This window comes from Pantherophis guttatus, chromosome 2 (assembly GCF_059756535.1).
Source record: "Pantherophis guttatus breed Tessera chromosome 2, ASM5975653v1, whole genome shotgun sequence".
Taxonomy (NCBI): Eukaryota; Metazoa; Chordata; class Lepidosauria; order Squamata; family Colubridae; genus Pantherophis; species Pantherophis guttatus.
In genome coordinates this window covers 15035742-15050346 of record NC_142064.1, presented here as the reverse complement: position 1 = coordinate 15050346, position 14605 = coordinate 15035742, and the positions used below count along the sequence as shown (strand labels likewise).

The following is a 14605-nucleotide window of genomic DNA, read 5'->3' as shown; positions in this document are numbered from 1 at the left end:
TTGAGGTCGTAAGTCAATACATAACCTGTGTTATCTGAATTCATATTTAAGTAAGAAGAGGCAGAGTAACAACCTCACTGACTACAAACCATACTGAGTTTGATCCCATCATTTTTATTTTTTTAAAAAAAACTTCAGGGAACAGAGTGAGAAAATCTGGGGGGGGGGAGCAGCCAAAGTAATTACTGACAACTACAGTTTTCAGGAATGACGGGGGGAAAAAATTGAATTTTGATAGCCCATTCACAAAATAGCTTTCACAAAATGGCTGAGCTGAGTCATTTGCCCAAAGACGGACAGGTGAGTTCATTTCTCACCCTACTTTTTAGTGACTCGGCTTGCTCTTTACTAGCCTGGCTACCATTTATTTTTTTTTTCTCCTTTGGGGCAGTTAAGTTTACCTGTCTGCACAGAATTAAATAGTGGCTGCCTCCATTGTTTGTTTGTTTTCCTAAGAATACAGATAGGACATATATGGGGACTGAATACATCTTAGAAATGAAAGCAATAGCAGTGATAGGACCTGGGTTGTTTTTTTTTCCCCCTGAATTAAAAGTTTCCAAATTCTAAACATCAGAAGAAACAAAAAATGCCCAGTTACCCAGAAGGCAACTGAAGGTGATCGTGGATCTCATGTTGGTAAGCACAACAGTGGAGAAAACTGAACTAGAGGTACAAGTATCATTTTAAGATAAACAAGAAGTAAAGTGTCACCATTTGGACAAGTTTTCTTGCAGACATTTCAATCAAGGAACCAGCAAGACTACCCCTACCAACCCTGACAAGACAAACTACTAATATAAACAATGAGAGCAAACACCACTCCCTACCAGCACTGATGATGTTACCTAGTTGGGTAATGGAATGTCTGCAGGAAAACAACCAAGCTCATACAACACCAAGGACACCACAGTTTAACCCTATATCCCAGTGATGGCTAACCTTTTCTGGACTGAGTACCCAAAGAACATGTACATGCATGCAAATGCATGTGCGTGCACCCGAACCCCCAAAATGCAATGCATGCACAGCCCCTGCACACACTCCCCACAAATGCACATGCACCCTGTGTTAAGGATATTGTTGTTGTGTTACCAATCAGCAGAGTGTAGAGCACAGAGAAACATTGCTAAGAGCAATGAATAAGAGATGTGCAAACTGGTTTATCAAAAGTTTACTTTATAGTGGAAAAACAATCTCATAGTCTTTAAATCAATCCAAGTCTTTGCCAGTTAAATCAGTCCAGTGATACAAAAACTTTTCTTACCACACAAACAGTAGTTGGTTAGAATAACAAACTCACTCTGGTTCACAAACCACTATGGTAGCAGATCCATCCAACCGATGATAGCACAATGGTTGCAACTCCACATACAATGGTAGCTTATCATCAACTGAATCCATTACTGTACCTTTCTTAAATACGTTCACAACCAGCGATTATCTAATTACAGCATGACTCAGCATTACAATGGATCAGCAGGAAAACTTTAAAGTCACACAATACATATTCATATTAAAGTCATAGAACACATATATTGCCTGGACAACTTGTTAGGCTCAAACCATATCCTAACATTCCCTGCATGCATGTATGCACACATGCATGTCCCGTCCCCTTGCATATGTGCATAAGGCGTGCCCCGGCCCCTACGTATGCATGGCAGAGACCCAAAAACCAGTTGGCCAGCAGGAGGTGCGCGCATATGTGAGGCGGAGCTGAACTGGGGCAACAGCTCCTGTGCCATCAGAGAGGGTGCTGTGTGCCACCTTTGGCACTCGTGCCATAGGTTCACCATCATAGATATATCCCATTAATCATTTAAATGCAATGAGGACATATAATTTAAGAAATTGAGCCTTGATAGCACAGGGGTTTAGTGCACCCTGTAATTAACACAGCTGCCTGCAATTTCTGCTGGTTCGAATCTCTCCAAGGCTCAAGGTTGACTCAGCCTTCCATCCTTTCTAAGGTAGGTGAAATGAGGACCCAGTTTGTGGGGGCAATAAGCTGACTTTGTATAAAACATACAAAAGAATGAAGGCTATTGCTTAACGCATTGTAAGCCGCCCTGAGTCTCCGGAGAAGGGCGGCATATAAATCAAATTAAAAAAAAAAAAAAAAAAAAGAAATTCTTTTTCTTGGTAGACCACCCATGATGCCTTCAAGCCACAGCATTTGCTACCCTTTGTAGATAACCCAAACCGTCAGCCTAAGACAAATATCTCACTGTCTGTAACTATAGGCCAGTTCTAAATGGGCTCATTGTCCACCCTGTCCCCCAGAGATTTGTTTGCTTCTGTGTTTTTGAGACCGAGGGACTGTCCACCTACTGTACCATCTGAACTGTGAAATGAGGCCATCATTTGCTCCTTGATGGGTCTATCTTCAACAGTCCCAGATTACAGAGGGCAATTCATCACTGTCAAGATTTGTTTAAAGGATAAGCCATTTCTTTTCAGGCTCTTGCCTCTGATGACTCCGATCGTGGCATCCAGCACACAAATGAGCTGCTTTATGGGGGACAAGGAACTGTTTAGTATCTATGGCAGAAAGCTGGCATTAACTTACAAAATCCAGATTGCACCATCAAGTATGCCACCAGAGCAATGCCTCATTAAAAGAATCAGAAGCAGCCGTCCTCTCTTTCTTAGAGTCAGCAAATACCTTGCAAAGTCTTGTTTACCCACAATTAATAACTAACCACATCTGCCCAAATTCTAACAAAGCAGAGTAATTTTCTTAATTAAGCATGGCTCTCCAATACCCCAGGGCACCTTGACTTATACAATGCGAAAAAGAGGGAAATGGTCCCCCAGCCACCTTCCTTGTACAAAACTTTCTTTCGAGAGAATGGCGACACGTTTGCTGGCACAGCTAATGAGATAGGGGAGCGGATACTCAACAAAAAAGAATAGCAGTGCACATTTAACTACATTAAAAATGCATGTATATAAAACACATGTGCACAGACAACACAAAATGAGAACCTTTGATTTTAAGGAACCAATTTTACGGATCCAATAGGAACAAAAACCAAGTTGCCAAGAGGGGGAAGAAGAAATTGTTACTTCCAGTGGTGGGATTCAAATAATTTAACAACTGGTACTCTGCCCTAATGACCAGCTGGGTGGGTGTGGCCATGGTGGGTGTGGCCAGTGGGTATGACATGCAGCACTCGGCCTCCTGCACCCCCGTTGGAGCAAAAATGGGCCGCGGGGGCGCACCGCTCCACGCCCCATTTTGGGCCTAGTAGGCCTCCTTGCACTTTCCTGGGAGCCAAAATGGGGCATGTGGGGAGTCCTGGAAGGAGCGGGGCAGGGAGGGCCAGCCAGCAGTTTAACAACCAGTTTGCCCGAACCGGCCCAAACTGGCTGAATCCCACCACTGGTTACTTCCCAACCCTATATGTCAAGTTTTTTTTCCCCAGACTTGGCCACCTCAACATGTGTGAACTTCAACTCCCAGAATTCCCCAGCCAGCATGCCAACCAAGGGAATTCTGGGAGTTGAGGTTCACACATTTTAAGGTTGGCAAGTTTGGATAACAGTGTTCTAGGATCAACCCTGAGCTACAAATATTCTCTTCTATTGGTACTGTTCTAGATCAATAACAAATGACAGGCTTTGGATAGGAAATTACATTTCCATTTTTCTTTTCCTCATACCTAGCAACTTCTGTTCAGAAATAAGAATTGGGGCCCTTTAGAGTCGGAAGATCCAAAAGGAATTCCAGGCAGGAGTTATACTGTAAGCTTCACTCAATGAAAACATTAATTTATGGAAAGGAAGTAGGACATTCAGTAATGAAAGTCATTTTTATCAGTCCTGGAAAAAAATAATTTTCTACTACACACTTTGGCTATTACAGCATAATCTGGATATTCTAAATGTAGCCCTTTTAAGATGTTCCAAATAGTAGGAAATCTAATTCTCTCAACCTGAAAGGGGGTTATTTCTTTCCCTAAACATTGCCTGCAAAAGGAAGAAATGAAACTGCATCTAAATGAAACCACATCCGTGAAAAGCTGAAACATGTTGCAGGTAGACCCTAATTTGTCTAGAGACAAGCATAGACTTTAAGGGCATTCTCTCCATCAAAGTTTAGAATTCAGATAATTTATGTTACCATTGGGAATGTTGAAAGCCCATTATATGCACATCCCCCAATGTCCTGATTATGAGAAACAAATTACAAAGGGGACATTTTGTACATCCATTTTTCAAAAGAAAGGAAACACAAATTATCACAGCTGTTTTAACCTAGAATATTGGTCGCTGGTTAACCCTAAATGCAACCAAAGCAGAAAAGCGTCATACAGATAATGAGGTGGACATGTACACACTTCCATGTAACACAAAAAAAGGTTAAATAGCAATAGTCCTTAGACTTATACACCGCTTCATAGTGCTTTACAGCCCTTTCTAAGCAGTTTACAGAGTCAGCATATTGTCCCCAACCATCTGGATCCTCATTTTACCGACCTTGGAAGGATGGAAGGCTGAGTCAACCTTGAGCCGGTCAGGATTGAACTCCTGGCAGTGGGCAGAGTTAGCTTGCAATACTGCATTCTAACCACTGCACCACCATGGTTCTTATATATTTTATACACACATAATACAAATGGAAGAGTATGAAAATGGGACCCAGTGTTATCTATCTGAGCAGCTTCTCCTATTTTAATGCCTTCAACCCTCTATATCTCTTGGGAGCTGCCTCCTACATTCTTCTGCGTCTAGAGGTAGACTCCACATCAGACAAAACTATGCCAGAGTGATATGCCAGGACAATGACACATGGCGCCCATAAATGAACAGACACACAACCATAGTGATTTCAGGTAAGAAAACAGTGTGTTGGCTTACCTTTGAGTTCACCACTTCCAAAGAGATATTCTGAGGAGAAGCGCTTGGCACTGAAATGCAAAAGGATGGGGGAGAGAAATGGATGAAAGTGGAAAAGCTGTAATTAGAGTTATGAAAGATTATGATAACTCTTTCCCCTCCCCTTCCCAAAGTTCCATCTATATCACATTTCCTCACTTTAATAACGAGAAAGCAATTGGGAGAACATTTCCAGCTGGCATCTCAAAACTTCCCCGCTGAGGTGAAAACTAAACACATCTGCACAATTTCCTCCCATTTCCAATAATCTTTAGCCGCTTTATTCAAAAATTAGCTTTCTGTAACTCAATTTTCTGTAAAGGAAAGAGGTATAAATTGGTCCAGGAATGTTAGTGGAACCCTGTACTGTGCTGTGTTTTTTTTTTCTATACTGCTCTTTTTTTCTTCTAGAGCAGTGTTTCTCAACCTTGGTAGCTTGAAGATGGGTGGACTTTAACTCCCAGAATCCCCCAGCCAGCAGCAGTTCTAGAGTTACTTGATAGTGAGATGGGTGGCATATAAATTTAATTAAATAATAAATAAATAGAAGATTCTTTGTTTATTGACGCTCTGGAGTTCATATGTCTATGAAGATTCTCACTCATCCAAGTCATGGTTGTCCCAAAGGTGTTTTTTTTTTTAAAACAAATAACAAAAAACAACTGAACTGCCTTATTTTTTTTCTTGAAAACATTTTGCTTCTCATCCAAGAAGCTTCTTCAGTTCTGATTGAATTCAGTCGTATCCCACCATTCAGTCAGAACTGAAGAAGCTTCTTCGATGTGAAGCAAAAAGGTTTTCAAGAAAAAGTCCAATTGCCTTTGAAAGGCAGAAAAGCCTTTTTGGGATGCCTGGGTCTTATAGCTACTCTACTACTAAAATGTACTTGAGTAATTTTGGCTTTGAAAATTAGGTTGGAGATACAGGGATTTTGTTAATGGACATTAGTTCTTACCTCTAGAGTGGACAATGCTGGGCAATCACCAAGAGTCCCAGGTCCCTTTAAAAAAAAAGATCAGATCTCTACCCTTAAATGTTTATCTGTCAACTATTGTAGATCTTCCACAAGGGCTCTGCAGTTCTGACATAGCAGTGCTCCAAAGTGATGCTATGATAGATGTCCTCCATGTAAATGGGACTCATCCCAGTAGACCACCTCTTACATTGAATTAGGCATCTTGTTGTTGTTGTGCACTATATCTTTGTGTGTCTGTGGGGAAGAGGGATGCAATACTGCCTTGACCAATCCTTGGTCAACCCTTTGTCAATGTTGGCAGTAATCTTCATTTGGTCCCAGTCAGTGCTTATAGACTGCTTGTGGACCATCCAACAGATGCCTACCATGATAGTCTTTAGGTGCCAGATCCAAACAATGTAATATACCAAACTTTTTAATTGATGTTTTAATGGTACTATTGTTGTTTATAGGTGATTATTATTTTTACCACCTCTGACTGTTTCATGGTTGCTGATGCTTCCCGATTTCTTTGTTTCGATTATTTCATTTGAAGTTTTGATTGCTGTTAATTAGTGTTTTGGAAATTTATACCTCCGCTGAAAATCAGATTAGCAGTCTGCACGGAGAGTCTTGCAGGAAAGAGATGCCAAGCACCAGTTTTTTACAAATCACCAGAGTATATCATTCCACTGAATAAGCAAGTCTAGAAAGAATTTGATCCTCTGTCCATATCGGTCAACATAATTTCTGACCTGCTGAAATTGAAGAGCCGTTTTTGTCTTGCTCTAAGAAAAATTGGACAATTTCTGTGCACTTAAGACTTAGAGGATCTTAAGGTCACAGTGAGCAAGGTTAGAGGTGAAATGTTTCTTTTTGGATTCCTTGGCTTAAGAGAAGACTTTTAAGCTCTTCTCAGAAGCTCATTCTAGGACTTAAGTAAACTTTTTTCATATTTTCTGTCTCATCAACAGCAGAAAAAACACACCATTACTGTAGCGCTCAGAATTATGATCAAAGGATGTTCTGGGGACTACAAAAACCTGAGGGCTTCACCCAGTCCTAAAATGCCCCTGCTCTTGAGGAACCTCCACAAGTTCCATAGCCTAGTTTTGATATCTATTTGATGGAAAATTAAGTGGACGAGAGCAAAAACTCTGATTATTCCTCCTCCCAACATGTTACCACTATGTGAGCTAATGGCCTAGCTTGGAAAAAGGCACCATTCTATGTTCTCACAATCTTGCTATCCTCTTGATTGATCGCTGGCTCATTGTTCATTATGCATGTATACCGCCCTGAGTCCACTAGGAGAAGGGCGGTATACAAATTGAAATAAAAAAATAAAAAAAATGAAACCTCCAAACAGATGAGCAAGATGTCAAAGCCACTGAATGCCAGTTGTAGGGGAAAGTATTTTATTTCATGGAATAAAGTACCATATTTTTCGGACTATAAGACACACCTGATTATAAGATGTACCTAAATTTAGAAGAGGAAAACAAACAAACAAAAAACGTTTTGGGCCTCCCTGCGACCCATTTTTGGCCCTTTTTTCAGCCCTTTTCCAGCCTTTTTTCTACTCATATTTGAGGCTTTTTTGGCCCATTTTTGAGGTTTTTTTGGCCTGTTTTTGAGGCTTTTTGGCCCATTTTCAAGGCTTTTTTCAATCCATTTTTGAGGCTTCTTTTGGCCCAGTTTTTCCAGAAAAATGGGCTGAAAAAAGCCTCAAAAATGGGCTGAAGAAAGCCCTGAAAATGGGGAAGAAAAAAAAAGCCCCCCCCCAAAAAAGGCCCGAAAACGGGATTGTATGGGTCAGCAATATTTGGCCTATAAGATGCACAGACATTTTGGGAGATTAAAAAAGTGTGTCTTATAGTTCAAAAAATATGGTATTTCTTACTTAGAGCACATATAATTCTTTCTGTTTGTCAAGTTTTTACTAAGAAGAAGTAAAGCTGTTTTTGCTTTCTAATGACTTCTTCCCTTCTTGGGCATTGACCATCCCACACAGTGAAGAAGGACCCAGAGTCCATGCAGTCCCACTGTGAGCTTCTACCTTGAAGCATGTTGCCTGCTATGATCCTCAGTAATATTGTTCAAGTATAAACTGAGAAGGGGTTCATTGTTAGACCTTAAGCTAAGACACAGACCTGTTTTGTCAAATTTCTCCACGACCCAATTCTCATTGCAAAAGCTGGTCAATATATTTGCATCCTAAATACACCCATTTGATGCCCGGAACAAATTGAAGGAAGTATTGAAATCTCAGATGTCTTTTTCACAAATGGTCAACTAGGTGGGACACAAGAGGGGATATTAACTGATTAGTGCTCTATAAGGTTATTACACCTGAACTCCAGATGGACAATAAATAGTCCGATGTCTCAATCTCTGGGCTGCTATCTAGAACTCATATGACATTTTGTAGAGCATATTTGTCATAGCCACAGTATTGCTTATGTGATCTGATGTCAGAAGCAGAGAAACTGAGATAGGACCACATTGATAGACAGATTTTTTTCCCTATCATTGGAACCAAGATGTGGTGGAATTTGGCACTAAATTGCAGGAGGGAAGAGTGAAGAGCCAATTCAGCAATAAATACATAGAAAGAGACCTAGAAAGGATTCTGCCAAAATCTTCACAATATTTATCTGATAGTTATACAGAGCATGTTTTAGTCTGGCAAGATTCTGTCTATAGGTGAACAGCAATAAAGAAACTATACTGAGCAATTTATTGTGTTCAATCAATCAGAATAGAGCTATAAGGGATCTTGGAGGTCTTCTGTTCAAGCAGGAGACCCTATCCCTTTTCAGATAACTAGCTGTCCAAGTATCTTCTTAAAAATTTCCAGTGTTGAAGTACCCATGACTTCTGAAGGCAAGTTGTTCCACTGGTTAGTTGTCCTCATGGTTAGGAAGTTTCTCCTTAATTCTAGGTTGTTTCTCTCCTTGATTAGTTTTCATCCATTGTTTCTTGTCTTGCCTTCTGGTGCTTTGGAAAGTAAGTTGACCTCCCTTTTCTTTATGGCAGCCCCTCAAATGCTGAAATACTGCTATCAGTATAGGACCCCTAGTCCTTCTTTTCTCTAGACCGGCCATACGCAATCCGTGCAACTGTTCTTTGTATGTCTTTGCCTGTAGGCCTTTAATCATCTTTGCTGCTCCTCTTTGCACTTTTTTCCCCCAAGTCTCAACATCATTTTTGTAACGTGGTGACCAAAACTGGATGCAGTATTCCAGGTGTGGTCTTACTAAGGCTTTAGAAAGCGGTACTAACATCATGTGATTTTGATTATGGCTGTTTATACAACCAAGGATTGTATTAGTTTTTTTTTTTTTTTTACTTCTGCCTTCACACTGCTGATTCATGTTTGAGCCAGGTTTCCCCTAATCTGTACTTGTACCTTTGGTTTTTCCTGCTTAGGTGTAAAACCTTGCTTTTCTCCACTTTAAATTTCATATTGTTTGATTGTTCAAGTTAAAATCTTTTTTTTTTTTTTAAAAATGTTGTATCATAAATCTCCAATTCAAATTATCAAAAGCTTTTTGGGCATCAAGGAAAACCAAGTGAAACTTGTTAAACATATCAATTATAGTGTGTGTGTTCTTTCTAATTTGTCGTCCTGGCAAGAAACCATTTTGATCCAAATGAATTTATTTAGAATCATTTTTAACCTTTCAGCAATTATCGACATATAAATTTTATAATCAGAATTCAATAAAGAGATAGGCCTGTAATTTTGTACTAATTGCTGGTCTGAGTCCTCCTTATATATATAAGTGTGATTAGTGCTTCTGTCCATGTTTCGGGTACATTTGTCTCCTGTAGTGCTTCATTGAATATTTCTAACATAAAACCTCCTATCTGCTTTTGTATGCACCTATATAGCTCAATGGGTATTCCATCTGGCCCTGGTGTCTTAGTATTTTTTTGCCTTTTTATTGCAATTCCGAATTCTGTTTCAGAGATTGGTCTATTCAATACTTCTTTCTGTTCCTCCGTAAGTTTACGTACATTTATTTTCTCTAGATATTCTTTAATTTCTGCTTCTATCGTTTCTTCCTGCGTATATAATTTGGAAAAGAAAGTATGTATTATTCGTTTCTTGTCTTCTCTTTTATATCTGCTGATTCATGTTTGAGCCAGGTTTCAGCTAATCTGTATTTGTTCCTTTGGTTTTTCCTGCTTAGATGTAAAACCTTGCTTTTCTCTACTTTAAATTTCATATTGTTTGATTGTTCAAGTATGTTAAAATCTTTTTTGATCCTGCGCTTGTTTTCCGGGATGTGTTGGCTATTCCTGCCAGCTTATTGTCATCTGCAAATTTGATGAGTTTCCCTTCTATTCCCTCATCTAAGTCATAAGTATTGTTCTTGGTTCCCAATGCCTTACATAATTTGACTCAAGGTAAGGAAATTGGAAAATGAAAAATTCACTTTTCCAATATATGTTTTACAATAGTTTATTTCTTTTGCCTTCTGGGGCAATGGTGGTTCTGCTTTAGTTCTATTACCTTTAGTGATTGCTTTACTGTAGGACAGAGGTCTTCAAACTTGGCAGCTTTAAAACTTGTGGACTTCAACTCCCAGAATTGTGGCTGGAAAATTCAGCTCCCAGCATAGCTGGCTGGAGAATTCTGGGAGTTGAAGTCCACAAGTCTTAAAGCTGCCAAGTTTGGGGACCCCTGCTGTAGGATATACTCTGTAAAATTCCTTTTAATTCAGTATGAAAGTAGGCCCATTCGTTTTTCCGACATATATCAATTATTGTATTCAAACAGCTGTCAAGGTGTCATACAATAAAGGCACTGCTTAAGCAATAAAAAATGTTTAAGTAATTAAAATGGGAGGACATTTTTCAAAATTTAACTAGAGGGAAAAGGTATTTATATGGGCTAATTAGCTGCTCAGAATTTCATGGAAACCTTGGAAAACAAGTGAAATGATTGATTGTTGAAGAGACAATTGTACAATTAAAGACACAACTATCACACATACCTTTGCAATATATATTTCAATTAAATAAAAATACGAGAAAATTAAAAATTTATTCATCTGAATATCACCAAAATCCCTTTTTGCTTTGGAAAAAATTTCAAAAGCAAATCTGTTTTAGGAAATTGAATAAAAATGGTAGAAAAATATGCAAAATTGTGATGTTATACTCTGAGTAAAATACCCAATTCAATGTAATGGAAACTTTTTTAAAAAAAAACCAGAGACAAAAATTAGGTAAAGCATTATATTGTAGTGGAAATGCTGAGCATTAATATTAAAACAGAATAACAGTGTTGGAAAGGACCTTGGAGGTCTTCTAGTCCAACCCCCTGCTCAAGGAGAAAATCCTATACCATTTCAGACAAATGGTTGTCCAATCTCTTCTTAAAAACCTCCAGTGTTGGAGCACCTACAACTTCTGGAGACAAGTCATTCCACTGATCAATTGTTCTAACTGTCAGGAAATTTCTCCTTAGTTCTAGGTTGGTTCTCTCCTTGATTAGTTTCCATCCGTTGCTTCTTGTAAAATATGCTAGAGAAGAGGATATTATTATCCAGATATTACTCTCTGGGAAAGGCAGTCCAAACTGATGAATGAATCATTGAGGAATTATCACCCAGCATGTGAGGGTCTCTTGTGGAACCCAGAAGCACATCCAGAGGGTCACCTCCCTCAAATCATAACATTTCATTCTCTGCAACAGATTAACTGTGGCTGAAGATATTGTAACAGATTTAAATTAGTTACTTGAACTAATTTGCTTCCAGATAAGATTACTACCTTGATCTAAGAGCTTTAAGATACTGAGCACTTGGCATCAACAGACATCCATTGATTAAAAAGTAAAATCCAGGGGATAATGGAACAGCCTCCAAGTTACAAGTAATGAATTGTATCTGGTTAGGCTCATAAGAAAGTCAGGGAGGTCGACGTAGTATTGCTGAATATTAAAAAGGCAGAAGCTTTACAAGGTTTTAGCAAGTTTGCTTTTCTTCCTAAAAACTCATTCTCAGTAATTGAACATTCCACTTACAAACCAAGAATTTAAGCATTGAGCTAGAGCCCCCAGGAAATAAGAATATTTTTTTGTCTTAAGGAAACTAATGTGACGACTACATCCAGGACTCTTGGTTTCTAAATTTGGCCTTGTTACCTTTTTTCAACATCTGGTTTACATTATCCTACATTATCCATGACCACCAAAAGAGAGAGGAAAGCAAAGTTTTGAAGTTTCACAGCGGTTCTTTCATGAGCTCTGATAACATTTTGTTTCTCCCTATGCAAGATCTTCTAATATCTCAAATAAAATTATCCAAATTTCATGTAGTTTCTGCATTCTAAAAATATTTTAATGAAACTGGCTCTTTAAGCACTTAAGAGTCCAAATCATTACTTTATGGCTGACCAATGCTCTAATAAATTATATATTGTGAATTTACAAACAAAGATCTTTAAATTTATTTATTCTCAAATAAGCACATCACTGAGCAACAATGTGCAGCATTGATTACAATGTGATTTTTTTAAAAAAAAGTAATTACATGATAACATGCTGGCTATTAATCTTTAGTTACTTGATTAAATCCATCCACATTCTGCAGGAATTCTCTAATGGGAGAGATTACAAAACTTGCAAGAACTTCTTAAGGGCAAAATTAATATGAAAATCGACAGTAAGAGTTTAGGGGACAAGAGAAATTGATCGCATTAAATATGTACAACTATCGTATGCAATTTGCTCAGTTAATATTTTTCTTGATTGAGTTAAATTACAAAGTCTGGTTTCACAGTTCCTAGAACTTGTAATGCAACTATAATTTTTGTTTATTTGATGTTGAGTTTGTTGGTTAACTCCTTCTTACTGATGTTTGAAATTAATGTTTGAAAAAATAACTCAGTCATGTATTTATACACTGTGTAACAAAATTTCTTCAGAAAAGAAGAAGAAACAGCCTACTATATGAAATGACTGGAAACTCATAATATATACCAAATCAGTAACCTATACTTTTCTTTTTATATTAAGGCTGAAATTCGACCTGAAGAAACTTCTTGGATGAGAAGCAAAATGTCTTCAAAGAAAAAACAAGAAAGTCCAGTTGCGTCTTGAAAAAAGCACTTTTGGGACAACCATGACCTGGATGACTGAGAATCTCCATAGACATTGAAATCCTAGAATTTAACTAGACATCAAGTAAAATAGTCAATGCAGAGTAGTTTTATGATACTGGTCTAGGAGTATCTAGTCTAGGAGAATATACTGGTCTAGGAGTATATTCTAAGAAGAACCAGGTTCTATTCTTCTTCAAAGATGGATGACTTGGAGCCAGTCACTCCTTCTCAATTCAACCTACATTAAAAGATTGCAGCTATGAAATCGATGCATATAACAACCTGGACCGTCTTGCGTGGCGATGCCATTCCCTTACTTTGGTATCATGGGTTTTGTTTTCCACAAGCAAATTTAAGATTGTCTACTCTCTATTACTAATCCTTTGATTTCCAGTTGGGTAAAGTAAACCATAATCTGGAGGGTCATTCAACAGTATGTGTGTATGTGTATATGAGAGAATAGAATATTGAAAATAATGGAGCTACATAACCTTGAGAAGGTAACATAAACTTAGTTTGTTTCTATTGTACTCTCTTCTTCATCCCTCTATATATTCATTAACATATATTCTGGAATTCTTGTCTGGTAGTGAATTTTTTTTAATAGATCAACTGATGATAGATAGATAGATAGATAGATAGATAGATAGATAGACAGACAGACAGACAGACAGACAGACAGACAGACAGACAGACACAGATTTCATTCATTAATATTCTCATGTCGATATAGGATATCCTAAACTTATCTACCAAAATCCCTAAGTCTTTTGCTTTCTCTTTCTTTTTCTGTTTGGCATGTATTTAACAACAATTTTCAAAATAAAACCAGGGAATAAGTGGATGGTCCAATCTACCATTCAATGTCATTTCAGGAGGCTAATCTACCAAGTGTTTGATGATATGCAAAAGTTGTTTCAATTGCCAACACCTGAATATATAATGAAGAAAGAGGAGAACTAAACAGCAGTATTTAAGACCATGAGAATCCGGTTCGAAGATCTAATTGAAGGTAGTCTGAGTGAATCAGGAAACCAAATTCATTCTCTGAACCAGATCAATGAGTCGCTGATTTAGAAGAGTAAAAGTCCAGATATTTCATTAAATGCCACTGGGTTTCCAAACCAAGTTGACACTTGTTTCAAATTACATTAATCAGGTCTGATTAATTGTACATCCTAATGTTTCGTAGCTCTAACTTACCATCTGAAAGGGTTCTAACAGTCAGGCCTTCAGTTGATACTCCTGGGCCATAATGATTGTAAGCCAGAAAGCGGAGAGTATATTCTGTGAATATCTTCAGGCCTTCCAGCTTGTAGGATATACCGTTAACTTCTACAGTCTGGATGGAGAAAAGAATAAACAGAAAAACCATAAAAATATAACAGCACAAAAATACTGTCTAGATTACAACATTGTGATAGATAGATAGATAGATAGATAGATAGATAGATAGATAGATAGATAGACAGATAGATAGATGATAGATTAAATATTATATACACACATATATACATTATGTATATATTAATTTCACTATTTAAGAATTGACTATGGAAGCATTATGGAGTTATTCATTCCTAAATTTCCAAAAAATTGATGCCTCATAACGTTTAGATTCTAAGGAGAGGACTTTAGTTTTTTAAA

At 37.9% G+C, this 14605-nt stretch overlaps 1 protein-coding gene across 1 annotated transcript in view; it reads right to left on the bottom strand.

Moving 5' to 3' along the window:
• Positions 1 to 14605, bottom strand: part of DCC (DCC netrin 1 receptor) — a 1302851-nt gene that overhangs the window by 273649 nt on the left and 1014597 nt on the right. The window contains exons 11-12 of the mRNA XM_034401555.3: positions 14162 to 14300; positions 4867 to 4916 (exon numbers count right to left, since the gene is read on the bottom strand). Coding sequence (XP_034257446.1) covers positions 4867 to 4916; positions 14162 to 14300 — 189 coding nt within the window. The remainder of the gene's footprint in view (positions 1 to 4866; positions 4917 to 14161; positions 14301 to 14605) is intronic.